General features: G+C 41.4%; 1 protein-coding gene across 1 annotated transcript in view; it reads right to left on the bottom strand.

Moving 5' to 3' along the window:
* LOC110535954 (transmembrane protein 132D-like) overlaps positions 1-24,512 on the bottom strand; it is a 70,158-nt gene that overhangs the window by 25,157 nt on the left and 20,489 nt on the right. The window contains exon 3 of the mRNA XM_021621367.3: positions 8,117-8,254. Within this exon, the coding sequence (XP_021477042.3) occupies positions 8,117-8,254 (138 nt within the window). The remainder of the gene's footprint in view (positions 1-8,116; positions 8,255-24,512) is intronic.

Genomic DNA, 24,512 nt, shown 5'->3' with positions numbered 1-24,512 from the left:
CAACATATTTTCATAAATTCACTCTACAAAAATTTTTATCTTCGCTTATATTTAGCCAATATTGATCAGAGTTACCTTGTCCTATGGATATCTAACACAGTTATAAAATTGGCAAGGTGGTGTAAGCCTACACGAAACACAGACCTTATTTTAAGTGAATCTAAAAATATCCTATGGAATAAATGAATGAAGGAACCGCTTTTCAGATTTTGCTAGAAGGTGTCATGGGAATTATGACTGGCACTTTGGTAGTCAATTCTTACCATGTCCATTATTAAAATAGGATATTCCTGCATATAGAAATTACAGTTTTTGTTTTCAACATTCATCACAGGTAACTTTAACTATATTTTTATTCAAACAGTTGAGAGTATTTGTCTCCTAAGCAGACCCCTCCGTATCATTGTTACTTCAGAGCGGTGTGTGTGTTTTACAGATGGCAGAGAAAAGCAGAGCACCAGTGTGGGACTATTACATGGAATTGGCACCAGGGAAAGCAAGGTGTCTTATTTGTGATAAAGATGTAAGCATGGGGTCAGCAACGGCTAAATCAAAAAATACCACCAACCTGTGGAATCACCTTAAGAACACCCATCCAAAAGCCCATATGTATTATATTAAGTTAAAATAAAAGTGTTCATTGTTCATTCAGTATTGTTGCAATTGTCATTATTACAAAAATGTGTGTATATATATATACACACATGTTAAAAATCGGCCGATTAATCGGTATCGGCTTTTTTTGTCCTCCAATAATCGGTATCAGCGTTGAAAAATCATAATCGGTCGATCTCTATTGTCAAGCCACATTGCTTCTTGACACACTGCTGGCTTAACCCAGAAGCCAGCCGCACCAATGTGTCGGAGGAAACAACGTATAACTTGCGACCGTGTCGAAATCTTCTTTAAAGCTGTATCCAAATCCATCGAATGTAGTGATCACAATATAGTAGCCATTTACAGGATAACCAAAGTTCCAAAGGCTGGGCCTAATATAGTGTAGAAGAGGTCATACAATATGTTTTGTAGTGATTCCTAAGTTGATGATATAAAGAACATTTGCTAGGCGGTGGTGTGTATTGAGGAGCATTTGAAAATAAAATAAGCAGCCAGACACTGCACTTGGCACATTTATGAATTAAATTAATTAAGAAAATTACTGTAAAAACTGTTAAATCCCCGAGGATTGATGAGGAAATAAACAATGGTATGGTTGAGAAGGATGAGGCCTAAAGGAATGGCAAATAAGTCTGGCTGCATGACTGATTGGCATACGTACTGCAAACTGAGAAATCATGTGACTAAACTGAATAAAAATAAGAAACTATACTATGAAACAAAGATAAATGATATAAAGAATGATAGTAAAAAGGTTTGGAGCACCTTTGGGGAAAAAGACAAACTCAGCTCCATCATTCCGTGAATCATATGGCTCATTCATTCCAAATCCCACTGATATTGGCAACTAATTTAATGATTTTTTCATGGGCAAGACTAGCAAACTTGGGCATGACTAGCAAACTTAGGCATGACATGCCAGCAACAAATGCCGACACTACACATCCAAGTATAACTGACCAAATTCTGAAAGACAAGCATTGTAATTTGGATTTCCGAAATGTGAGTGTGGAAGAGGTGAAAACATTATTGTTGTCTATCAACAATGACAAGCCACCTGGGTCTGACAACTTGGATAGAAAACTACTGAGGATAATAGCAGACGTTATTGCCACTCTTATTTGCCATATCTTCAATCTAAGCCTACAAGAAAGTTTGTGCTCTCAGACCTGGAGGGAAGCAAAGTAATTCCGCTAACCAAGAATAGTAAACCCCCCTTTACTGGCTCAAATAGCCGACCAACCAGCTTATTAACCCTTAATAAGCCAGATATCAATTTGTTTACCGTAAAATTGAATTGTAACAGACTTTCAGCACACTTATAGGGACGGACATTCAACATACCCACGGCACTTACACAAATGACAGAAAAATTGATGATAAAAATATTATGGGAGCTGTTTTGTTAGGCTTTTAACATTATCGATCACAGTCTGCTGCTGGAAAAATGTATGTGTTATGGCTTTACACCCCATGCTATATTTTGGCTAAAGAGTTACCTGTCTAACAGAACACAGAGGGTATTCTTTAATGGAAGCCTCTCCAACATAATCCATCTTAAATCAGGAAATCCCCAGGGCAGCTGTCTAGGCCCCTTGCTTGTATGCGGATGACTCAACACTATACATGTCAGCTACTACAGTGAGTGAAATCACTGCAACACTTAACAACGTGCTGCAGTCAGTTTCAGAATGAGTGGCAAGAAGTAAGTATTTCTAAAACTAAAAGCAGTGTATTTGGGACACACTATTCACTAAACCCTAAACCTCAACTAAATCTTGTAATGAATCATGTGGAATTTGAGCAAGTTGAGGAGACTAAACTGCTTGGAGTAACCCTGGATTGTAAACTGTCATGGTCAAAACATGAAAACCACAGTGGGGATAGGTCTGTCCATAATAAAGCGCTACTCTGCCTTCTTAACAACACTATCAACAAGGCAGGTCCTACAGGCCCTAGTTTGGTTGCACTTGGACTACTGTCCTTTTGTGTGGTCAGGTGCCACAAAGAGGGACTTAGGAAAATTCCCAATTGCCTCAGAACAGGGCAGCACGGCTGGCCCGAACTGTCTCAGTACTTTTTTTGTAAGAGGTATTGGCATGCTGAATGCACCGAGTTGTCTTTAAACTACTAACACAGCTCGGACACCCATACATATCCCATAAGACATGCCACCAGAGGTCTCTTCACAATCCCAAAGTATAGAACAGACTATGGGAGGCGTAAAGTACTATATAGCGCCATGGCTACATGGAACTCTATTCCACATCAGGAAACTGATGCAAGCAGTAAAATCAGAAGAAAAAAAATACACCTTATGGAACAACGGGGACTGTGAAGAAACACACACAGGCACAGACACATAATAAGACATGCACTCTACACACATGTACACATGGATTTTGTATTGTAGATATGTGGTAGCAGAGTAGTGGCCTGAGGACACAAATTCATGTGTTGTGAAAAGTAATATGAAATGTAATGTCATGTATTATTTTAAATTCTGCCTTAATGTTGCTGGACCCCAGGAAGAGTAGTTGCTGCCCTGGCAGCATCTAATGTGGATCCTTAATAAATACAAATACTCCACAATACTGACCTCAATGACAGAGTGAAAAGAAGGAAGCCTGTACAGAATAAAATATTCTAAAACATGCACCCGATTTGCAATAAGCCACTTTAGTAAAACTTAAAAAAATGTGGCAAAGAAATGTACTTTATGCCCTGAATACAAAGTGTTATGTTTGGGCCAAATCTAATACATCACTGAGTACCACTCTTCATATTTCTAAGCAGGCTGTAGGCTGCATCATGTTATAGGTATGCTTTTCATTGGCAAGGACTAGGGAGTCTTTTAGGATAAAAAGAAACTGAATAGAGCTAAGCACGAGCAAAATCCTAGAGGGAAACGTCCTTTAGTCTGCTTTCTAACAGACACTGGGAGACAAATTCACCTTTCAGCATGGCAAGAACCTAAAACACAATTCCCAGCATACACAGGAGTTGCTTACCAAGATAACATTGAATGTTCCTGAGTGGCCTAGTTACAGTTTTGGCTTAAATCGGCTTTAAAATCTATGGCAAGACTTGAAAACAGCTGTCTAGCCATGTTCAACAACCAACTTGACAGAGCTTAAAGAATTATAAAAATAATAATGTGCAATCCAGGTGTGCAAAGCGCTTAGAGACTTACCCAGAAAGACTTACAGCTGTAAGCGCTGCCAAAGGTGATTCAAACATGGGTGTGAATATTTATGCAAATTAGATATTTCTGTATTTCATTTAATAATTTTTCTACATTTTACACAAAAATCTTTTTAAAGTGTTTTTAATTCAGGATGTAACACAAAAACAGGTGGAATAAAAAGTATTTAGTCAGCCACCAATTGTGCAAGTTCTCCCACTTAAAAAGATGAGAGAGGCCTGTAATTTTCATCATAGGTACACTTCAACTATGACAGACAAAATTAGAAAATAAATCCAGAAAATCACATTGTAGGATTTTTAATGAATTTATTTGCAAATTATGGTGGAAAATAAGTATTTGGTCAATAACAAAAGTTTATGTAGCCAAACGTAGCTGCTGCTGATGTTGGTATCTGTACTGATGGCGCAAAAGCCATGACAGGGAGACATAGTGGGATGGTAACGCGCGTGCAAGCAGTTGCTCCCGACGCCACTTGGGTACACTGCAGTATCCACTAAGAGGCTTTTGCTACCAAGGGAATACCTGACAGCATGAAAGGCGTTTTGGACAGTACAGTGAAAATGGTTAACTTTGTTAAAAGCAAGCCCCTGATCTCTTGTGTATTTTCTGCACTCTGCAATGATATGGGCAGTGACCATGTAACGCTTTTACAACATACATAAGGGAGTTGGTTATCAACGGGAAAAGTATTGACACGTTTAAAAACAAATTGAGATACGAGCTTAACGTTCTTTACTGACCATCATTTTCACTTGTCTGACTCAAGCTTACGGACAATGTCAAATGTGATATAGCGAAGCACCTGAGTGAGTTGGGTGCGCAATTACGTAGGTACTTTCCCGAAACGGACGACACAAACAACTGGATTCTTATCCCTTTCATGTCCTTCCTCCAGTCCACTTACCGATATCTGAACAAGAGAGCCTCATCGAAATCGCAACAAGCGGTTCTGGGAAAATTGAATTTAATCAGAAGCCACTGCCAGATTTCTGGATTGTGCTGCGCTCAGAGTATCCTGCTTGGGCAAATCGCGCTGTTAAGACACTGATGCCCTTTGCAACCACGTACCTATGTGAGAGTGGATTCACGGCCCTCACTAGCATGAAAACTAAATACAGGCATAGACTGTGTGTGGGAAATGATTTAAGACCGAGACTTTCTCCAATAGAGGTATGTGCATCCTTTCAAGCACACCCATCTCATTAACCTGTGGTGAGATATTCATTTTTCAAATAGCATTTTATATGTAAGATGGTTAAATAAAGAGCAAAATTATTGATTATTATTGATTATTATTCTATTATTATTTGTGCACTGGTCCTATAAGAGCTCTTTGTCACTTCCGACGAGCCGGGTCGTGACAAAAACTCACACTCATTCCTATGTTTAATATATGTATTGTATAGTGTGTGCAGGCTTCCAATGATGGCAAAAAGTAACATTTGAGAGTGTGCTGACCCTGGTGCTAGAGGGGGTACGCAGCTGGAGGTTAAATGTTTGAAGGGGTATGGGACTATAAAAAGTTGGTCTAGTGAGTGTGCGTAGGGTCAGTGCAGATAGTTTGGTAGACTCTTTGAAAAAAGGGTTCTTCAGCTGTCTCCATAGATAACCTTTTTTTGTTTCAGGTGGAACCCATTTTAGGGGTTTGCCAGAGTATAGCAGAGTGAACAGTCTATGGCTTGGGTGGGTGGAGTCTTTGGCTATTTTTCGGGCCATCCTCTGATACTGCTTGATATAGAGGTCCTGGATAGCAGGGAGCTCGGCCCGTGTGATGTACTGGGCTGTCCGCACAACCCCCTGTAACGCTTTGCGGTCAAGAGTGGTGCATTTGCCATACCAAGCGGTGCTGTAGCCAGTCAAGATGCTCTTGACAATGTAGCTGCAGAACTTTTTGAGGATCCGAGGGCCCATGTCAAATCTTTACAGTCTCCTGAGGAACTTGAAGGTCTCGACCCGCTCCACGACAACCCTATCGTTGTGGATGGGGCGTGCTCTCCCCTCTTTCTCCTATAGTCCATGATCAGCTCCTTGGGTCTGACTGACGTTGAGGGAGAGGTTATTGTCCTGGCACCACACTGCTAAGTCTCTGACCTCCTCCCTGTAGGCTGAGTCATCGGCGTCGGTGATCCGGCCTACCACCGTCGTGTTGTCAGCAAACTTCAAGATGGTGTTGGAGTCGTGCGTAGCCACGCAGTTGTGGGTAAACAGGGAGTACAGGAGGGGACTAAGCACACAAGGTCAAATGCAAAACACAAAGCTAATCTGATGAGTTCTCATTTATTCTTTGAGATCTTCTTTAATTCTGCACACCATATGTAAAAGCACAAAAAAGAGAGATTTACTTTAAATTAAATAATCTTAGTATATTGCACAAAAACACTGAAACACAAACAAACCATAAATGTTTTAGTCAAGTATCAAAACAAGATGTGCCCGATTAAAAGAGGGTCTCTATCCCACATTAAAACAGATTTTGCCGGTTTAATCTGGCATTACATTGAAATGGGGGACACCATTGTAGCCTTCTGCCATTCTTGTGGGTGAAGCAGTGAAGTACTCCAGCCCGCAGATTATTAAAGGGACAGCACTCTCACTAAGCAGCTGTTTTAAGTCGGAAGATCCATTGCAGTCTATTGTCAAACAGAGGCAAAAAATTTCTTAATATCCAGATAGCTGCATAAACACTCACGGTACTTACTGCCACTATAGGAAACTGAGAGACAAAGTCCATGAAATCCCCAAAGTGGTGTGACATTAGACAGCCCCTACAGGGGGTCTAGTAAATTATGACATTTTAAGATGGATTAGCCCTAACAAACGATTTTGCATCCACAAATATGTTCCCCAAAACGGGTTTGATAAACAATGAACTAATACCATCACATAGGGAAAACAAGAAAATGAGGTCAACCCAGCTCAATTCAATCATGGACACCAAAATGCTTCAATTAAAATTACAAACGACAAATGAAGTGCCACATTTGATTTCATGGGAACTTCTCATAGACTATAAATACCTGGAGCCATACCAGATCATCTAAAGGTCATCCTAGCCACAGAGTTGGCCAGTTACATGGAATGTCAATTGAAGGTCCTGTTCCAGCATGGACAGGTTCCTACATCTGGGGTATTGTCCTCAAGCAAGGAAAAGGTTACACTTCAGGAAGAGGACCATGACTCTAGATATATTTGTGACAGCAGCAATGGTACCAGAATAATATCCCACAAACTTAAAAGGACATACAAGTTTAGCTTCTAGGAACGAAAGGGGTATTATCAACAAAGCCACATCTTCACATTGACTGGGGCTAGCTAATGTTTAATGTTAATCATTGTTTAATTGTTTTCCAAAAGCACTAACATAATGTAAGGGATACAAAAAAACTTTAATATTCTAAATAGTGGACAGAAATACTTTTCAATGATTTCATGTGAACTATAGATAAGCAATTAGACATTTCCAGAGATTGACGTAGCCCTTTCCTGCAGTCAAATTACCAAATTGCCCTCTGGTGGCCTCATTGGTGGAATGTTAATATTTTTCATAATTTCATAATTAATAAACATGATACATTTTTTTTAACAACAGTGTTCTATGTCAAATGGTTTTGTTATATTTCAGTCTTCTGTGATTTATATAAAGTCTCATATTGAGATGCAAACTCAAAATGGAATACACTTCAACTCTATATCTGACATTGTACAGGTGTCTTCTTTTTTCTAAGCCCACAACCATGTGTGTGAGGTGTATACTTTTGTTTCAAAGTAGATTTGTTTAAGACTACCAAGAAACACTCTGCGTGACCCTGATTTAGCCCACTGCATAAAAGGTTAAGAGGTAGCTCTACTTAATAAGGTGTGAGGACAGTGGCCTTTTTAAAAGCAGATTTACTTAAGCTTTTCCCAGCAGCAGTTTTGTGCTTGGATAGCATACGGTGTCTTGTCAGGTCAGATAGGCTAAGCCTCGGTCAAAATGGCATCGTGTGTGGGTGGTATTTATTCTGAGGCATTATCCTACTCATACTACTTTGCAGAATATTTTTCACTCCCTCAGGCAAAATTGAAATCATTAAGCCCCAGTAGCATGTACACTATTATTACAATACATTATCTAACAACCCATGACATAATATCACTTCTTAACATTCAGAAGTGTGTTTAAAGTTGTCTATGAGCAGCCAAACCCAGACGTGAATGGTCCATCCATGATCCAGTGGTTGAACACGGTGAGTTTAATGGAGTTCACTGATAGTAAATTGGGGGATTGTTGTGTATTTTCAGCAGACTTGCCTTTTTCCCGGTATGGCAGATTTCCTCTGACAAACAACAGCGATGATGCCATCTGCTCCAGCGTCCAGAGTGATGTCCCACAGCAACGAGTTACTAGGTGTTGCTGTGCGAAACGACACTCCCTTCTTTACAATCGCTCTGTGAATGAAGACAAGAAAAATGTTTAAGACAAATACCGCCAACTCTAAATTGTACACCTAGCAGTAAGTCCATCTCCACTGGACCTAACTAGTATGACGTTGGCCTCCCATAGCTTGGGGCCATGAAATGATGAATTCCTAAGCCCTTCGGTCAATCAAAGACCACTTTGCTCGTAGCAAATCCCTATCATTTAAGAGGCTTGAGCAAACCCCATAGGATAGGTTTCAATAGCCAGAGGAAATATGCATTTTGAGTGTTTAGTATTCCTCATATACTATGGGCATCTTTGGTCCTGTCTTGTACACAAATTATTCGTAGTGTACTAATGGCTTGTTGGCCTGCTGGCCTCTCATTTGTAAATGATAAGCATTATCTAATGCAGCTGAACACAGAGTACAACAACAGAGAGCCTAATGCTAATTGAAAATACTACCCTGGTATTAATGGCTAGTGTAAAATGTCCTACCGGAAGTTAGCGTAGCGTATGAGTGGAAGAGGTCAGATATATACATGAAAACATCCATAGTGTTGTACCGGAGAGGCATCCTACTTTCCATCCTCTACCAATGTACAGGATAACAACACTGCACTCGTTGATCTCGTCTTTCTTTAGAGCCACTCAAAAGTATTTTTCAAATTCAATTCTTCCAGCTTAATGATCTATATAAACGGAGCACCACCAAGTTGTTTCTTCATAAAAATATTCCTAATAGTGTGTAACATCGTCCGTGTAGTATTATCATGTGCATGCATGTCATGTGTAGCCTAATGCTGCTCATGGGTTTATCCTTGACTCTTTCAGACATACATTCTGGCAGTAAAACAACAGTGAGCACATTATGTGTCTCTGGGGAGAGGTAATCTATGATATGAGCATCCATCTGATCCTCTCTACTCCCCCTCCTGTGGGACATTCAAGGTCATATGGACAGATGCTATACTCATGCTACTGCCATGCGTATGTACTCATCCCGTTTAAAAACACATTTATTTTAGTTAATGTTATTTGCCTATGTGTGTAGTTGTGGGTGTTTTGTAAGTGTGCATGTGTGGTGTGTGTTTGTATATGTGTGCTTGAACATCTGCACATACAGCTCTTCCAAGATGTAATCAGGAGTATTGGTTTGAAGGCTCAAGGGAGCACTAATCTTGGCATGGAGGTTGCTGAAATCGTCCTGTGATGCTGCCACATGGCGCACAGAAATGACCCAATGCCTTCGGCTCTCCCTCTGTCTCCTCTCCCTCTCCCTCCTCTCCCTCTGTCTCCTCTCCCTCCTTCTCTCTGTCAACATGAGGGGACATACTTGTGGCACGTGTGAGACAGGGACTCAGACATTTCAGTAAGATTTCACTGATCCTGCCATGTTACTGCTACAATCTCTATCCGACAAAAGTGCTAACAGTACTTACTAGACTGGCAAAGGAAAGTTTGGCGATCACAGGAGAATTACACGTCCCCAAAGGGGCTGGATGGATGTAAATCAGGAAATATCTTGGGATAATCTAAAAAGAGTTGCAAGCAGTAGAAATGTCAATTCCGGGCAGTACAGTAGTACAGGCTGATAGTGGAGTAACTAACACCTGTTGTGTGTGTGTGTGTGTGTGTGTGTGTGTGTGTGTGTGTGTGTGTGTGTGTGTGTGTGTGTGTGTGTGTGTGTGTGTGTGTGTGTGTGTGTGTGTGTGTGTGTGTGTGTGTGTGAAGGTGACCTGCCTCTCTCTGTACTGTTCATCCATTAGAGTAAGTGGCACAGAGGGGACAGGGAGGGGCCCTCACTATATTGTTAGCAACAACCAGCAGGTTCCCAGGGGGAAAGCAGGAGCAAATGCACAGGAGACGGACAGGCTCTGAAGGGAGCAGGACTGACAGGCTCTGAGGGGAGAGCGGGAGTGGAGCAGCAGCCACAGATTAACAGGGGGACAGGGACTGTGAGTGGGGGTGAAGGTGACTGGGTAGAAGGGGACATGCCTGTCACCACCCATCTCTCCTGACCACAACAACACTCCTAGAGCCAGGATGTCAGGTAACCTTGAGGCCTCTACAACCTCTGGGATAAAGGTATAGTAATATACCAACAGTACCAGGAGATGTTATAAAAACTATAACATCCTGTCTTCACATGAACTTCCATTAGTTTAGCAGTTACTATAGGGGCAGGTCACAGCATAATCCTTATTCTGACTCATAAGGATTTGCTGGGGTCATAGTGGTAAACAGAACAATGCTATTATTTGCCATCAATGAATTGGCATCTATAATGAAAAAAGGTGTAACCCGGATGACACGCTTATTGTAATAAGTAATGAGAAAATATCTGAGAACAGTTCATCTGGTAATGGCATTCTAAATATACCCACTCATGCTAGTGTTGAGCCTGGTGGTGTGGGGTTTACCTAATCAAAACTAACTGTTACAAGAGTACCTATCTGCCTTTTCTCCCCAGGCCCTCTGGGATCTAAGGGGAAACCCCACGGTGATGAGAGGGAGGAGGGATTTTTCTTAACAGTGGTTCAGAGCGAGAACCATAGCGGTCAGTGACTGTGCTTAGGCAGTGCTGGCTGGGGAATCAGGAGGAGGAGGTATCGAGGCACCAGGGCAGGGAAGATGGATTGGCCCAGAGACTGGAGCTGACAGTGTGTGAGAAAAGCAGCTCTCAGGTGCTGCACCTGCCATCCATCTCACTTCTCTCCAGGCAAGGTTTGAGTGTCGAACTAACGTGTATTTTGCATACCAATGCCCCACCACCTGACCACCTCCACCCCACACTGCCACAGGAAGCCATGGCCTCTCTTACTTTTGTCACACACACTCATGGCAGCCCTTGCCCCCTGGCCCGCTCCAGTCAGCAACCCCCTCCCCTGTGCTTGTTTGATCTTCTCTCTAAGCCTTATTTTTTCAGTCATAACTGAGTGAGTGAATAATGGCAGACCCTAAAAATCAAGTAAACAGTGTTAAATGTAGATTAGCCTGATTTTAATTCAGCATATTAGTGCATTTTCTGTGATAATAAAATACTATTTGTGGACAAGTACCACTATGGTTGTTAAAATACATTTTAAAAATCCTCCAATGTAAAGTGAATGATTGTATCGATGATTGTATGAAGATGAAAAATAATTCCACGGATAATAAAGGGAAAACCAGCCATGTCATGGACCCAGATTATAAAGTGAAAACCAGCCACATCGAGGACACCAAGACCTTGCTCCCAGACAAGCTAAACACCTTCTTCGTCCACTTCGAAGAAAACATAGCGCCGCCGACGCGGGCCACCACAGCTCACGAGAACTGACCTCTCATTCTCCCGGGCCGACATGAGTAAGACATTTAAGTGTGTTAACCTTCACAAGGCTGCTGGCCCAGATGGCATCCCTAACCGTGTCCTTAGAGTAGAGATCGACCGATTAATCGTAATGGCCGATTAATTAGGGCCGATTTCAAGTTTTCATAACAATCTGAAATCGGTATTTTTGGACACCAATTTGGCCATTTTTTTTTTCACCTTTATTTAACTAGGCAAGTCAGTTAAGAACACATTCTTATTTTCAATGACGGCCTAGGAACGGTGGGTTAATTGCCTTGTTCAGGACCAGAACGACAGATTTTTACCTTGTCAGCTCGGGGATTCGTTTTTGCAACTTACGGTTACTAGTCCAACACACTAACCACCTGCCTTACATTGCACTCCACGAGGAGCCTGTGTGGCAGGCTGACTACCTGTTACGCGAGGGCAGCAAGAAGCCAAGGTAAGTTGCTAGCTAGCATTAAACTTATAAAAAACAATCAATCTTCACATAATCACTAGTTAACTACACATGGTTGATGATATTACTAGTTTATCTAGCGTGTCCTGCGTTGCATATAATCGATGCGGTGCCCGTTAATTTCTCATCGAATCACAGCCTACTTTGCCAAACGGGTGATGATTTAGCACTGTCGTTGCACCAAACCTAACCATAAACATCAATGCCTTTCTTTAAAACCAATACACAAGTACATATTTTTTAAACCTGATAATTTAGTTACTATTGCCTGCTAACATGAATTTCTTAGAATTGGGGAAATTGTGTCACTTCTCTTGAGTTCCGTGCAAGCAATCAGGGGATATGCAGCAGTTTGGGCCGGCTGACTCGTTGCAAACTGTGTGAAGTAATTAATTTGCCAGAATTGTACATAATTATGACATAACACTTAAGGTTGTATAATGTAACAGCAATATTTAGACTTAGGGATGCCACCCGTTAGATAAAATACAGAACGATTCCGCATTTCACTGAAAGAATAAACGTTTTGTTTTCGAAATGATACGTTTCCGGATTCGACCATATTATTGACCATATTTGATAGAGCAGTCTGACTGAGCAATGTAGGCAGCAGCAGGCTCGTACGCATTCATTCAAACAGCACTTTCGTGCGTTTTGCAAGCAGCTCTTCGCAATGCTTCAAGCATTGAGTTGTATATGACTTCAAGACTATCAACTCCCGAGATTAGGCTGGTGTAAACGATGTGAAATGGCTAGCTAGTTAGCGGGGTGCACGCTAATAGCGTTTCAATTGGTGACGTCACTCGCTCTGAGACTTGGAGTAGTTGTTCCCCTTGCTCTGCAAGGGCCGCGGCTTTTGTGGAGCGATGGGTAACGATGCTTCCAGGGTGGCTGTTGTCGATGTGTTCCTGGTTCGAGCCCAGGTAGGAGCGAGGAGAGGGACGGAAGCTATACTGTTACACTGGCAATACTAATGTGCCTATAAGAACATCCAATAGTCAAAGGTACAGTGGGGCAAAAAAGTATTTAGTCAGCCACCAATTGTGCAAGTTCTCCCACTTAAAAAGATGAGAGAGGCCTGTAATTTTCATCATAGGTACACTTCAACTATGAAAATCCAGAAAATCACATTGTAGGATTTTTAATGAATTTATTTGCAAATTATGGTGGAAAATAAGTAAACAAGCAAGATTTCTGCCTCTCACAGACCTGTAACTTCTTCTTTAAGAGGCTCCTCTGTCCTCCACTCCTCCACTCACCTGTATTAATGGCACCTGTTTGAACTTGTTATCAGTATAAAAGACACCTGTCCACAACCTCAAACAGTCACACTCCAAACTCCACTATGGCCAAGACCAAAGAGCTGTCAAAGGACACCAGAAACAAAATTGTAGACCTGGACCAGGCTGGGAAGACGGAATCTGCAAAAGGTAAGCAGCTTGGTTTGAAGAAATCAACTGTGGGAGCAATTATTAGGAAATGGAAGACATACAAGACCAGTGATAATCTCCCTCGATCTGGGGCTCCACGCAAGATCTCACCCCAGGGGGTCAAAATTATCACAAGAACGGTGAGCAAAAATCCCAGGACCACACGGGGGGACCTAGTGAATGACCTGCAGAGAGCTGGGACCAAAGTAACAAAGCCTACCATCAGTAACACACTACGCCGCCAGGGACTCAAATCCTGCAGTGCCAGACGTGTCCCCCTGCTTAAGCCAGTACATGTCCAGACCCGTCTGAAGTTTGCTAGAGAGCATTTGGATGATCCAGAAGAAGATTGGGAGAATGTCATATGGTCAAATGAAACCAAAATATAACTTTTTGGTAAAAACTCAACTCGTCGTGTTTGGAGGACAAAGAATGCTGAGTTGCATCCAAAGAACACCATACCTACTGTGAAGCATGGGGGTGGAAACATCATGCTTTGGGGCTGTTTTTCTGCAAAGGGACCAGGATGACTAATCCGTGTAAAGGAAAGAATGAATGGGGCCATGTATCTTGAGATTTTGAGTGAAAACCTCCTTCCATCAGCAAGGGCATTGAAGATGAAACGTGGCTGGGTCTTTCAGGATGACAGTGATCCCAAACACACCGCCCGGGCAATGAAGGAGTGGCTTCGTAAGAAGCATTTCAAGGTCCTGGAGTGGCCTAGCCAGTCTCCAGATCTCAACCCCATAGAAAATCTTCCAAAACATCACTGCTCTAGAGGAGATCTGCATGGAGGAATGGGCCAAAATACCAGCAACAGTGTGTGAAAACCTTGTGAAGACAGAAAACGTTTGACCTCTGTCATTGCCAACAAAGGGTATATAACAAAGTATTGAGATTAACTTTTGTTATTGACCAAATACTTATTTTCCACCATAATTTGCAAATAAATTCATTAAAAATCCTACAATGTGATTTTCTGGATTTTTTTCCTCACTTTGTCTGTCATAGTTGAAGTGTACCTATGATGAAAATTACAGGCCTCTCTCATCTTTTTAAGTGGCAGAACTTGCACAATTGGTGGCCGACTAAATACTCTTTGCCCCACTGTATATGAAATACAAATTGTATAGAGAGAAATAGCCTTATAATAACTACAACCTAAAACTTCTTACCTGGGAATATTGAAGACTTGTGTTAAAAGGAACCACCAGCTTTCATATGCTCTCATGTTCTGAGCAAGAAACTTAAACGTTTGCAATATGTGCCATGTAAAAAAACTATTTTACATTCTTCTCCAACACTTTGTTTTTGCATTATTGAAACTAAATTGAACATGTTTCATTATTTATTTGAGGCTAAATTGATTTTATTGATGTTTTATATTAAGTTAAAATAAGTGTAAATTCAGTATTGTTGTAATTGTCATTATTACAATTTTAAAACATTTTTATATTATAATTTATTTTTTAAATCGTCCGATTAATCGGCATCGGCTTTTTGGTCCTCCAATAATTGGTATCGGTATCGGCGTTAAAAAATCATAATCGGTCGACCTCTAATATATATATATATATATATATATACATACAGTGCCTTGCGAAAGTATTCGGCCCCCTTGAACTTTGCGACCTTTTGCCACATTTCAGGCTTCAAACATAAAGATATTAAACTGTATTTTTTTTGTGAAGAATCAACAACAAGTGGGACACAATCATGAAGTGGAAAGTGCAGAATTATTCAGCCCCCTTAAGTTAATACTTTGTAGCGCCACCTTTTGCTGCGATTACAGCTGTAAGTCGCTTGGGGTATGTCTCTATCAGTTTTGCACATCGAGAGACTGACATTTTTTCCCATTCCTCCTTGCAAAACAGCTCGAGCTCAGTGAGGTTGGATGGAGAGCATTTGTGAACAGCAGTTTTCAGTTCTTGTATTTGTGTGTCCTGTATTTGGCTCCATCCATCTTCCCATCAATTTTAATCATCTTCCCTGTCCCTGCTGAAGAAAAGCAGGCCCAAACCATGATGCTGCCACCACCATGTTTGACAGTGGGGATGGTGTGTTCAGTTGTGTTGCTTTTACGCCAAACATAACGTTTTGCATTGTTGCCAAAAAGTTCAATTTTGGTTTCATCTGACCAGAGCACCTTCTTCCACATGTTTGGTGTGTCTCCCAGGTGGCTTGTGGCAAACTTTAAACAAAACTTTTATGGATATCTTTAAGAAATGGCTTTCTTCTTGCCACTCTTCCATAAAGGCCAGATTTGTGCAATATACGACTGATTGTTGTCCTATGGACAGAGTCTCCCACCTCAGCTGTAGTTCATCCAGAGTGATCATGGGCCTCTTGGCTGCATCTCTGATCAGTCTTCTCCTTGTATGAGCTGAAAGTTTAGAGGGACGGCCAGGTCTTGGTAGATTTGCAGTGGTCTGATACTCCTTCCATTTCAATATTATCGCTTGCACAGTGCTCCTTGGGATGTTTAAACCTTGGGAAATCTTTTTGTATCCAAATCCGGCTTTAAACTTCTTCACAACAGTATCTCGGACCTGCCTGGTGTGTTCCTTGTTCTTCATGATGCTCTCTGCGCTTTTAACGGACCTCTGAGACTATCACGGTGCAGGTGTATTGATACAGAGACTTGATTACACACAGGTGGATTGTATTTATCATCATTAGTCATTTAGGTCAACATTGGATCATTCAGAGATCCTCACTGAACTTCTGGAGAGAGTTTGCTGCACTGAAAGTAAAGGGGCTGAATAATTTTGCACGCCCAATTTTTCAGTTTTTGACTTGTTAAAAAAGTTTGAAATATCCAATAAATGTCGTTCCACTTCATGATTGTGTCCCACTTGTTGTTGATTCTTCACAAAAAAATACAGTTTTATATCTTTATGTTTGAAGCCTGAAATGTGGCAAAAGGTCGCAAAGTTCAAGGGGGCCGAATACTTTCGCAAGGCACTGTATATATATATATATATATATATATATATATATATATATATATATATATATATATATACACACACACACATACATACATATAGTATAGACAGTAACACTTTACTTGACACCCAGCATCATACCATGTCATAAGAGTTCAAATAAGTGTTAATAATTTATGGTCATAACACTGTCATGACACATTTGTTGAGACATGTTGTGACATAGTATACTGTGTTATTTTATGGCTGGTTATGACACCTACATAAGAGTGTCAAAACACACAAAACCTATTACACAAGGCTAAACATTCCATTATACCATAGTCTATGTGTCAACAGTACGTTTAGGAAATATATTATTTTATTGATCATGTTAATGCATCATTGTAATTGTGCACACATTGATGTCAGACATTGTCCTACCCCAATGCTCTGTTGCTGATGACTGGGAGCAGATTTTAGGAGCGGGACAAGACACCCTCTTTGTGACTGATGACTGATATAAGTGCATTACGTGATAGGCCTATCTGGCTTATATGATTATGGTGGTCAGAATGCTTATTGACAGTGTCATAAAGTGTATTTTCTTAGTCCAAGTAAAGTGACACAGGATGGTCATAATGCTTCATGACAGTGTCATAAAGAGTATTTTCTATGAGTTATTTAAAATATGCTGAAAATACAAAGGATTTAAGAGACAAACTTTCAAACAAAAGGACATTTCTTGGCAATTTTGAATAAATGTGGGTTTTGACACTCTTATGTAGGTGTCATAACCAGCCATAAATTAGAGCAATATATGTTACAACAGGTGTAAGTATATAGATCATGACAGTGTTATGGCAATATTATGACAGGTTAGGACAAGTTATGTCAGCTGTTACGACATATTATGACATGGTTATGACCAGGTGTCAAGTAAAGTGAAACTGTATTCTTTTTATTTGGGGGATTTGCGTGAATTGTTAGGTATTACTGCACTGTTGGAGCAAGGAAGATAAGATTTTCGCTACACTCGCGATAACATCTGCAAGCTATGTGTACGCGACAAATAAAATTGTATTTGATTTGATAATACAGCCGTCGGCATTGTCATGAGGCTCCCCATCCTAATTTGACCTGGTTTTGAGGGCAACCCAGTGCCCTATTCCCAGTAAGACCCACTCCACAGGCAGGCCCACCTGTTCAGGGGTTACAATCAGGCCCCTGATCCACTTTTACTTCACATCTCTGGCTCCGTACAGACGAATCACTGCAGAGACATGGCACAAATACTGAAAACTGTAATACCATAAATGCAATCTCAAACAGATGCAATCTTTCATTATGTATGCTAATAACCATCGTTCAGCCAGTCTGATGTTCCGCCATTCATCAATGACATGCTTGTCATACTTATGTGTCAGTTTAGGGAGTTCTTTAGGGCAATGTTAACGCCAGATGTCCGCCCAGCAAACAGGAGATATCATGAGGACATTCAGTGACGTTCCCATTAGGTCTCTTAGGAGTTTTTGCGCAACGTTATCCCACTGAATTTCTGAGAACATTCTAAGAAGGCTGCGTGATTGTCCCAAGGGAACGTTCTCTAGGGGACCTTTGTCTTGTTCCCTGTACATTCCCAGGATGCCACTGAGGACCATGTCAGGTAGGGATTCATATTTTCCAGAAAATCTACCAAGTTTCCATAGTGGGAATGATTCAGAATTATCCAGAGAGTCCCGGGAAATACAAAATTCGGAAGTGCCCATTTAAAGCGTTTAAAACCAAGGTCACTATGCCAGGGTTCTCCCAAAATAAGATTGACGCTGCTCCACATTGCCTGTTTGTCTGTGCTAGTATGTAAAGATTTCACAGCATGTGAAACTGATATTTAGTAATGACAGGAGGGGCGTTGTTGGGGCTGTGTTTCTGGACCTAAGGAAGGCTTTTGATACTGGTAACCATGAGGTTATCAGCACAAAATTGCCCAAGTTCAACTTTTCCCCCGATGCCTTGAGATGGATGAAATCATATCTTGAAGGCAGAACTCAGTGTGTCAGAGTGAGCAATGAGCTGTCACCTATTCTTAGTTATGATGTGGGCGTGCCCCAAGGGTCAATACTGGGGCCCCTCCTGTTCAGCCTGAACATTAATGATCTGCCTTCTGTCTGTACTGGGTCTGAAGTTCAAATGTATGGGGATGACACAGTGATATATGTGAATGCAAGAGCAAACAACAAGCTGCACTAGAACTCACTACTGTAATGGTCCATGGTTACAAAGTGGCTCAGTGACTCGTCCTTGCATCTCAATGTGAAAAAAACTGTCTGCGTGTCAGATGCTACTGAGCCAGATGTCTACGTGTCAGGGGAGAAGCTCCAGGTGGTATCTGATTTTAAGTACCTTGGTATCATACTTGATTCCAACCTCTCTTTTAAAAAGCAGGTGAAAAAGGTAATTCAAATAACCAAATTCGACCTAGCTAATTTCCAATTTATACGAAATTGTTTGACTACAGAGGTAGCAAAACTATACTTCAAATCTATGATACTCCCCCACTTAACATACTGCTTGACTAGTTGGGCCCAAGCTTGCTGTACAACATTAAAACCTATTCAGTCTGTCTTACAAACAGGCTCTTAAAGTGCTTGATAGGAAGACCAATAGCCATCATCACTGTTACATCCTCAGAAAGCATGAGCTCCTGAGTTTGGAAAATCTTGTGCAATACACCGATGCATGTCTTGTATTCAAGATCCTAAATGGCCTGGCTCCCCCTCCGCTCAGTACTTTTGTTAAACAGAAAACCCAAACATATGGCAGCAGATCCACAAGGTCTGACATGAGAGGTGACTGTATAGTTCCCATAAGGAAAAGCACCTTTAGTCAATCTGCTTTCTCTGTGAGAGCTTTCCATGTATGGAAAACACTGACATCAGACACACATAACTGCACCACCTATCACACTTTCACATGAAGATATGGCTAAAGGTCAATCAGATTTGTAAACATAATCCCTAGCTGTGTATTGCTGCTTTCCAATGTTGTCGGTTGTCTGTAGGAAAAGCTAAAAACATTTCTCATAAGAAACTAGCTCCCTGGTACACAGAAAATACCCGAGCTCTGAAGCAAGCTTCCAGAAAATTGGAACGGAAATGGCGCCACACCAAACTGGAAGTCTTCCGACTAGCTTGGAAAGACAGTACCGTGCAGTACCGAAGAGCCCTTACTGCTGCTCGTTCATCCTATTTTTCTAACTTAATTGAGGAAAATAAGAACAATCAAAAAGCAGCATTCCCCAAGAGAGGATGGCTTTCACTTCAGCAGTGATAAATTCAAACTTCTTTGAGGAAAAGATCATGATTATTAGAAAGAAAATTACGGACTCCTCTTTAAATCTGCGTATTCCTTCAAAGCTCAGTTGTCCTGAGTCTGCACAACTCTGCCAGGACCTAGGATCAAGAGAGACGCTCAAGTGTTTTAGTACTATATCTCTTGACACAATGATGAAAATAATCATGGCCTCTAAACCTTCAAGCTGCATACTGGACCCTATTCCAACTAAACTACTGAAAGAGCTGCTTCCTGTGCTTGGCCCTCCTATGTTGAACATAATAAATGGCTCTCTATCCACCGGATGTGTACCAAACTCACTAAAAGTGGCAGTAATAAAGCCTCTCTTGAAAAAGCCAAACCTTGACCCAGAAAATATAAAAAACTAAATCGGCCTATATCGAATCTTCCATTCCTCTCAAAATATTTAGAAAAGGCTGTTGCGCAGCAATTCACTGCCTTCCTGAAGACAAACAATGTATACGAAATGCTTCAGTCTGGTTTTAGACCCAATCATAGCACTGAGACTGCACTTGTGAAGGTGGTAAATGACCTTTTAATGGCATCAGACCGAGGCTCTGCATCTGTCATCGTGCTCCTAGACCTTAGTGCTGCTTTTAATATCATCGATCACCACATTCTTTTGGAAAGATTAGAAACCCAAATTGGTCTACACGGACAAGTTCTGGCCTGGTTTAGATCTTATCTGTCGGAAAGATATCAGTTTGTCTCTGTGAATGGTTTGTCCTCTGACAAATCAACTGTAAATTTCGGTGTTCCTCAAGGTTCCGTTTTAGGACTACTATTGTTTTCACTATATATTTTACCTCTTGGGGATGTCATTCGAAAAAACATAATGTTAACTTTCACTGCTATGCGGATGACACACAGCTGTACATTTCAATGAAACATGGTGAAGCCCTAAAATTGCCCTCGCTAGAAGCATGTGTTTCAAACATAAGGAAGTGGGTGGATGGCTGTAAACTTTCTACTTTTAAACTCGGACAAAACAGAGATACTTGGTCTAGGTCCCAAGAAACAAAGAGATCTTCTGTTGAATCTGACAATTAATCTTAATGGTTGTACAGTCGTCTCAAATAAAACTGTGAAGGACCTCGGCATTACTCTGGACCCTGATCTCTCTTTTGAAGAACATATCAAGACCATTTCAAGGACAGCTTTTATCCATCTACATAACATTGCAAAAATCAGAAACTTTCTGTCCAAAAATTATGCAGAAAAATTCATCCATGCTTTTGTCACTTCTAGGTTAGACTACTGCAATGCTCTACTTTCCGGCTACCCGGATAAAGCACTAATTAAACTTCAGTTAGTGCTAAATACGGCTGCTAGAATCCTGACTAGAACCAAAAAATGTGATCATATTACTCCAGTGCTAGCATCCCTATACTGGCTTCCTGTCAAGGCAAGGGCTGATTTCAAGGTTTTACTGCTAACCTACAAAGCATTACATGGGCTTGCTCCTACCTATCTCTCTGATTTGGTCCTGCCGTACATACCTACACGTACGCTACGGTCACAAGACGCAGGCCTCCTAATTGTCCCTAGAATTTCTAAGCAAACAGCTGGAGGCAGGGCTTTCTCCTATAGACCTCCATTTTTATGGAATGGTCTGCCTACCCATGTAAGAGACGCAAACTCGGTCTCAACCTTTAAGTCTTTCTGAAGACTCATCTCTTCAGTGGGTCATATGATTGAGTGTAGTCTGGCCCAGGAGTGGGAGGGTGAACGGAAAGGCTCTGGAGCAACGAACCGCCCTTGCTGTCTCTGCCTGACCTGCCTGTTCCCCTCTTTCCACTGGGATTCTCTGCCTCTAACCCTATTACAGGGGCTGAGTCACTGGCTTACTGGGGCTCTTTCATACCGTCCCTGGGAGGGGTGCGTCACTTGAGTGGGTTGAGTCACTGATGTGATCTTCCTGTCTGGGTTGGCGATTTATGAACATTTGAACATCTTGGCCATGTTCTGTTATAATCTCCACCCGGCACAGCCAGAAGACGACTGGCCACCCCACATAGCCTGGTTCCTCTCTGGGTTTCTTCCTAGGTTTTGGCCTTTCTAGGGAGTTTTTCCTAGCCACCGTGCTTCTACACCTGCATTGCTTGCTGTTTTGGGTTTTAGGCTGGGTTTCTGTACAGCACTTTGAGATATCAGCTGATGTACGAAGGGCTATATAAATACATTTGATTTGATTTGATTTGTAGCTTGTGAGGTGTGGAAACACTTTGTTGCTTTTATGGATTTTGTCTTGTTGCTTTTTGTGCTATATGTTGCTCTGTCTGAATGCTATGTCTTGCTTGTCCTATGTTGCTCTGCGTGTGCTCATGTAACCGATGTGAAATGTCTAACTAGTCAGCGGTGGTGCGCGCTAATAGCATTTCAATCAGTGACGTCACTTGCTCTGAGACCTTGAAGAAGTGGTTCCCCTTGCTCTGCAAGGGCTGTGGCTTTTGTGGAGCGATGGGTAACGATGCTTCGTTACAGACAACAGTCACCCACGAAGCATCGTTACCCATCGCTCCACAAAAGCCGCGGCCCTTGCAGAGCAAGGGGAACCACTACTTCAAGGTCTCAGAGCAAGTGACGTCACTGATTGAAATGCTATTAGCGCGCACCACCGCTGACTAGTTACCCTTCTCCAGATCTGTGCCTCGACACAATCCTGTCTCGGAGCTCTACGGATATTTCCTTTGACCCCATGGCTTGGTTTTTGCTCTGACATGTACTGGCAACCGTGGGACCTTATATAGACAGGTGTATGCCTTTCCAAATCATTTCCAATCAATTGAATTTACCACAGTTGGACTCCAGTCAAGTTGTAGAAACATCAAGGATGGTCAAAGGTAACAGGAGGCACCTGAGCTCAATTTTGAGTCTCATAGTGAAGGGTCTGAATACTTATGTAAATAAGGTATTTCTGTTTCCGCTTTGTCATTATGTGGTATTGCATGTAGAGATTGATGAGGAAAATATAATTTAATCCATTTTAGAATAAGACTGTGACGTATGAAAATGTGTAAAAAGTCTAGGGGTCTGAATACTTGCCGAATATCCTATTTGGCAAAGTTGAGTGACTGATTATACAGATAGCAGATCAGCTCATGAATAATGGGGAGTTGAAGAGAGGAAATTGTTTAAATATCAAGGTATCTTAACTGGGCCAACCCTGTATAAAAAAACAATGTATCTATATATTATATATATATATATATATATCTACTCTCATATCATTTGTTGACGTCACACCCAGATCTGTTTCACCTGTCTTTGTGATGGTCTCCACCCCCCTCCAGGTGTTGCCCCTCTTCCCCATTATCCCCTGTGTATTTATACCTGGGTTCTCTGTTTGTCTGTTGCCAGTTCATCTTGTTTGTTTGAGTCAACCAGTGTTTTGTGTCTCAGCTCCTGCTTTTTCCAGTCTCTCTCCCTCCTGGTTTTGACATTTGCCAGTCCTGACTCCGAGCCCACCTGCCTGCCCCTGAGCTTGCCTGCCTGCCGACCTGTATCTTTGCCCCCTCTCTGGATTACCGACCTCTGCCTTACACTGACACTGAGCCTGCCTGCCGTCCGGTACCATTGGCCCACCTGATTTGCTGACCCCTGCCTGCTTGGAACTGTCTATTGCCTGCCCCTGTTGAGATATTAAACTATTGTTTATTTGACGTGGTCTTTATCTGGGTCTTACCTTCATACCTGATAATTGATCACACATTCTCTACCAAAGCTCTCAGATGGGCAGCAATAGGAGACAGCGCAGAGAAGTGGGATATATTTTATAGCGGTGTTTCGGCATGCATAGGCAAGACGTGCTTTGATAATGCTACCAATAGATTACATAATAAAGTTAGGAATTTTCGTGAGTCAGGATTTGGAGTTTCAGTGGGATTGGGACATTATGAAAATAGCCTAGGCTCTATATAAAGCTACTACATGAGTCAATAGAACAAAGAATACACTTGATTTAGGCTCAATTATTGCACGCTAAATGTTTCTGATCAGTGATAGACGAGCAAATGAATAAATGAGCTACCACTTCTACTTGTCCAGCTAGAGATCAATTAAACAAATATACAGACAGAGATTCAGTGAAACAAAATCACATTGATTGATTATCAGCCAAGTCAAAGGTTTTTGTTCGGAAGTAGGACAGGCTGAAGAGAAAACTCCACTTGTATAACATACTAGCAAAATGTTCTTATCAGCTAATGTATAAGCAAACTAAAATAAAAATGGTCATTAGCACTCACCTCAACTTAGCTAACATTTCCCCAGACTAATTTTTGCCAAATATCCAAATGGAGATTCAGTGAAAACAAATATCTAACATTGATAGACGAGTCCCCCACGCTTGTCTCAAAGCAGCACAATGGAGCTGTCCCAATCAAAACTGTGCTGAAATGATCATCTAGGTGACCACACACAACTATTGCTTTAAATTAGTATAGCGATTGGATATGACTTTGGGAGTTTCGGTATAAGCGAGGATTTGATACATGCCTTGTATTGAAATAATGGTGCCGGATGGGATGGCTGCTGTTTTACGGGCTCCTAACCAATTGTCTATTGTTTGTAACTTATTTTGTACATAATGTTGCTGCTACTGTCTCTAATGACCGAAAAGAGCTTCTGGATAGCAGAACAGCGATTACTCACCTCGAACTGTATGAAGATTTTTTCTTTAATGAGACTGACGTGGAGGATATCACTGTTTCTCGCGGACCAGGCCCAAATCCCCATCATTGGCATGAAGAATAGATGAAGATACAGCGGAGATCCGGGTGC

Source organism: Oncorhynchus mykiss, chromosome 11 (assembly GCF_057628025.1).
Source record: "Oncorhynchus mykiss isolate SJ-2025 chromosome 11, ASM5762802v1, whole genome shotgun sequence".
NCBI classification, from domain to species: domain Eukaryota; kingdom Metazoa; phylum Chordata; class Actinopteri; order Salmoniformes; family Salmonidae; genus Oncorhynchus; species Oncorhynchus mykiss.
This window is presented reverse-complemented; position numbering and strand designations above follow the sequence as displayed.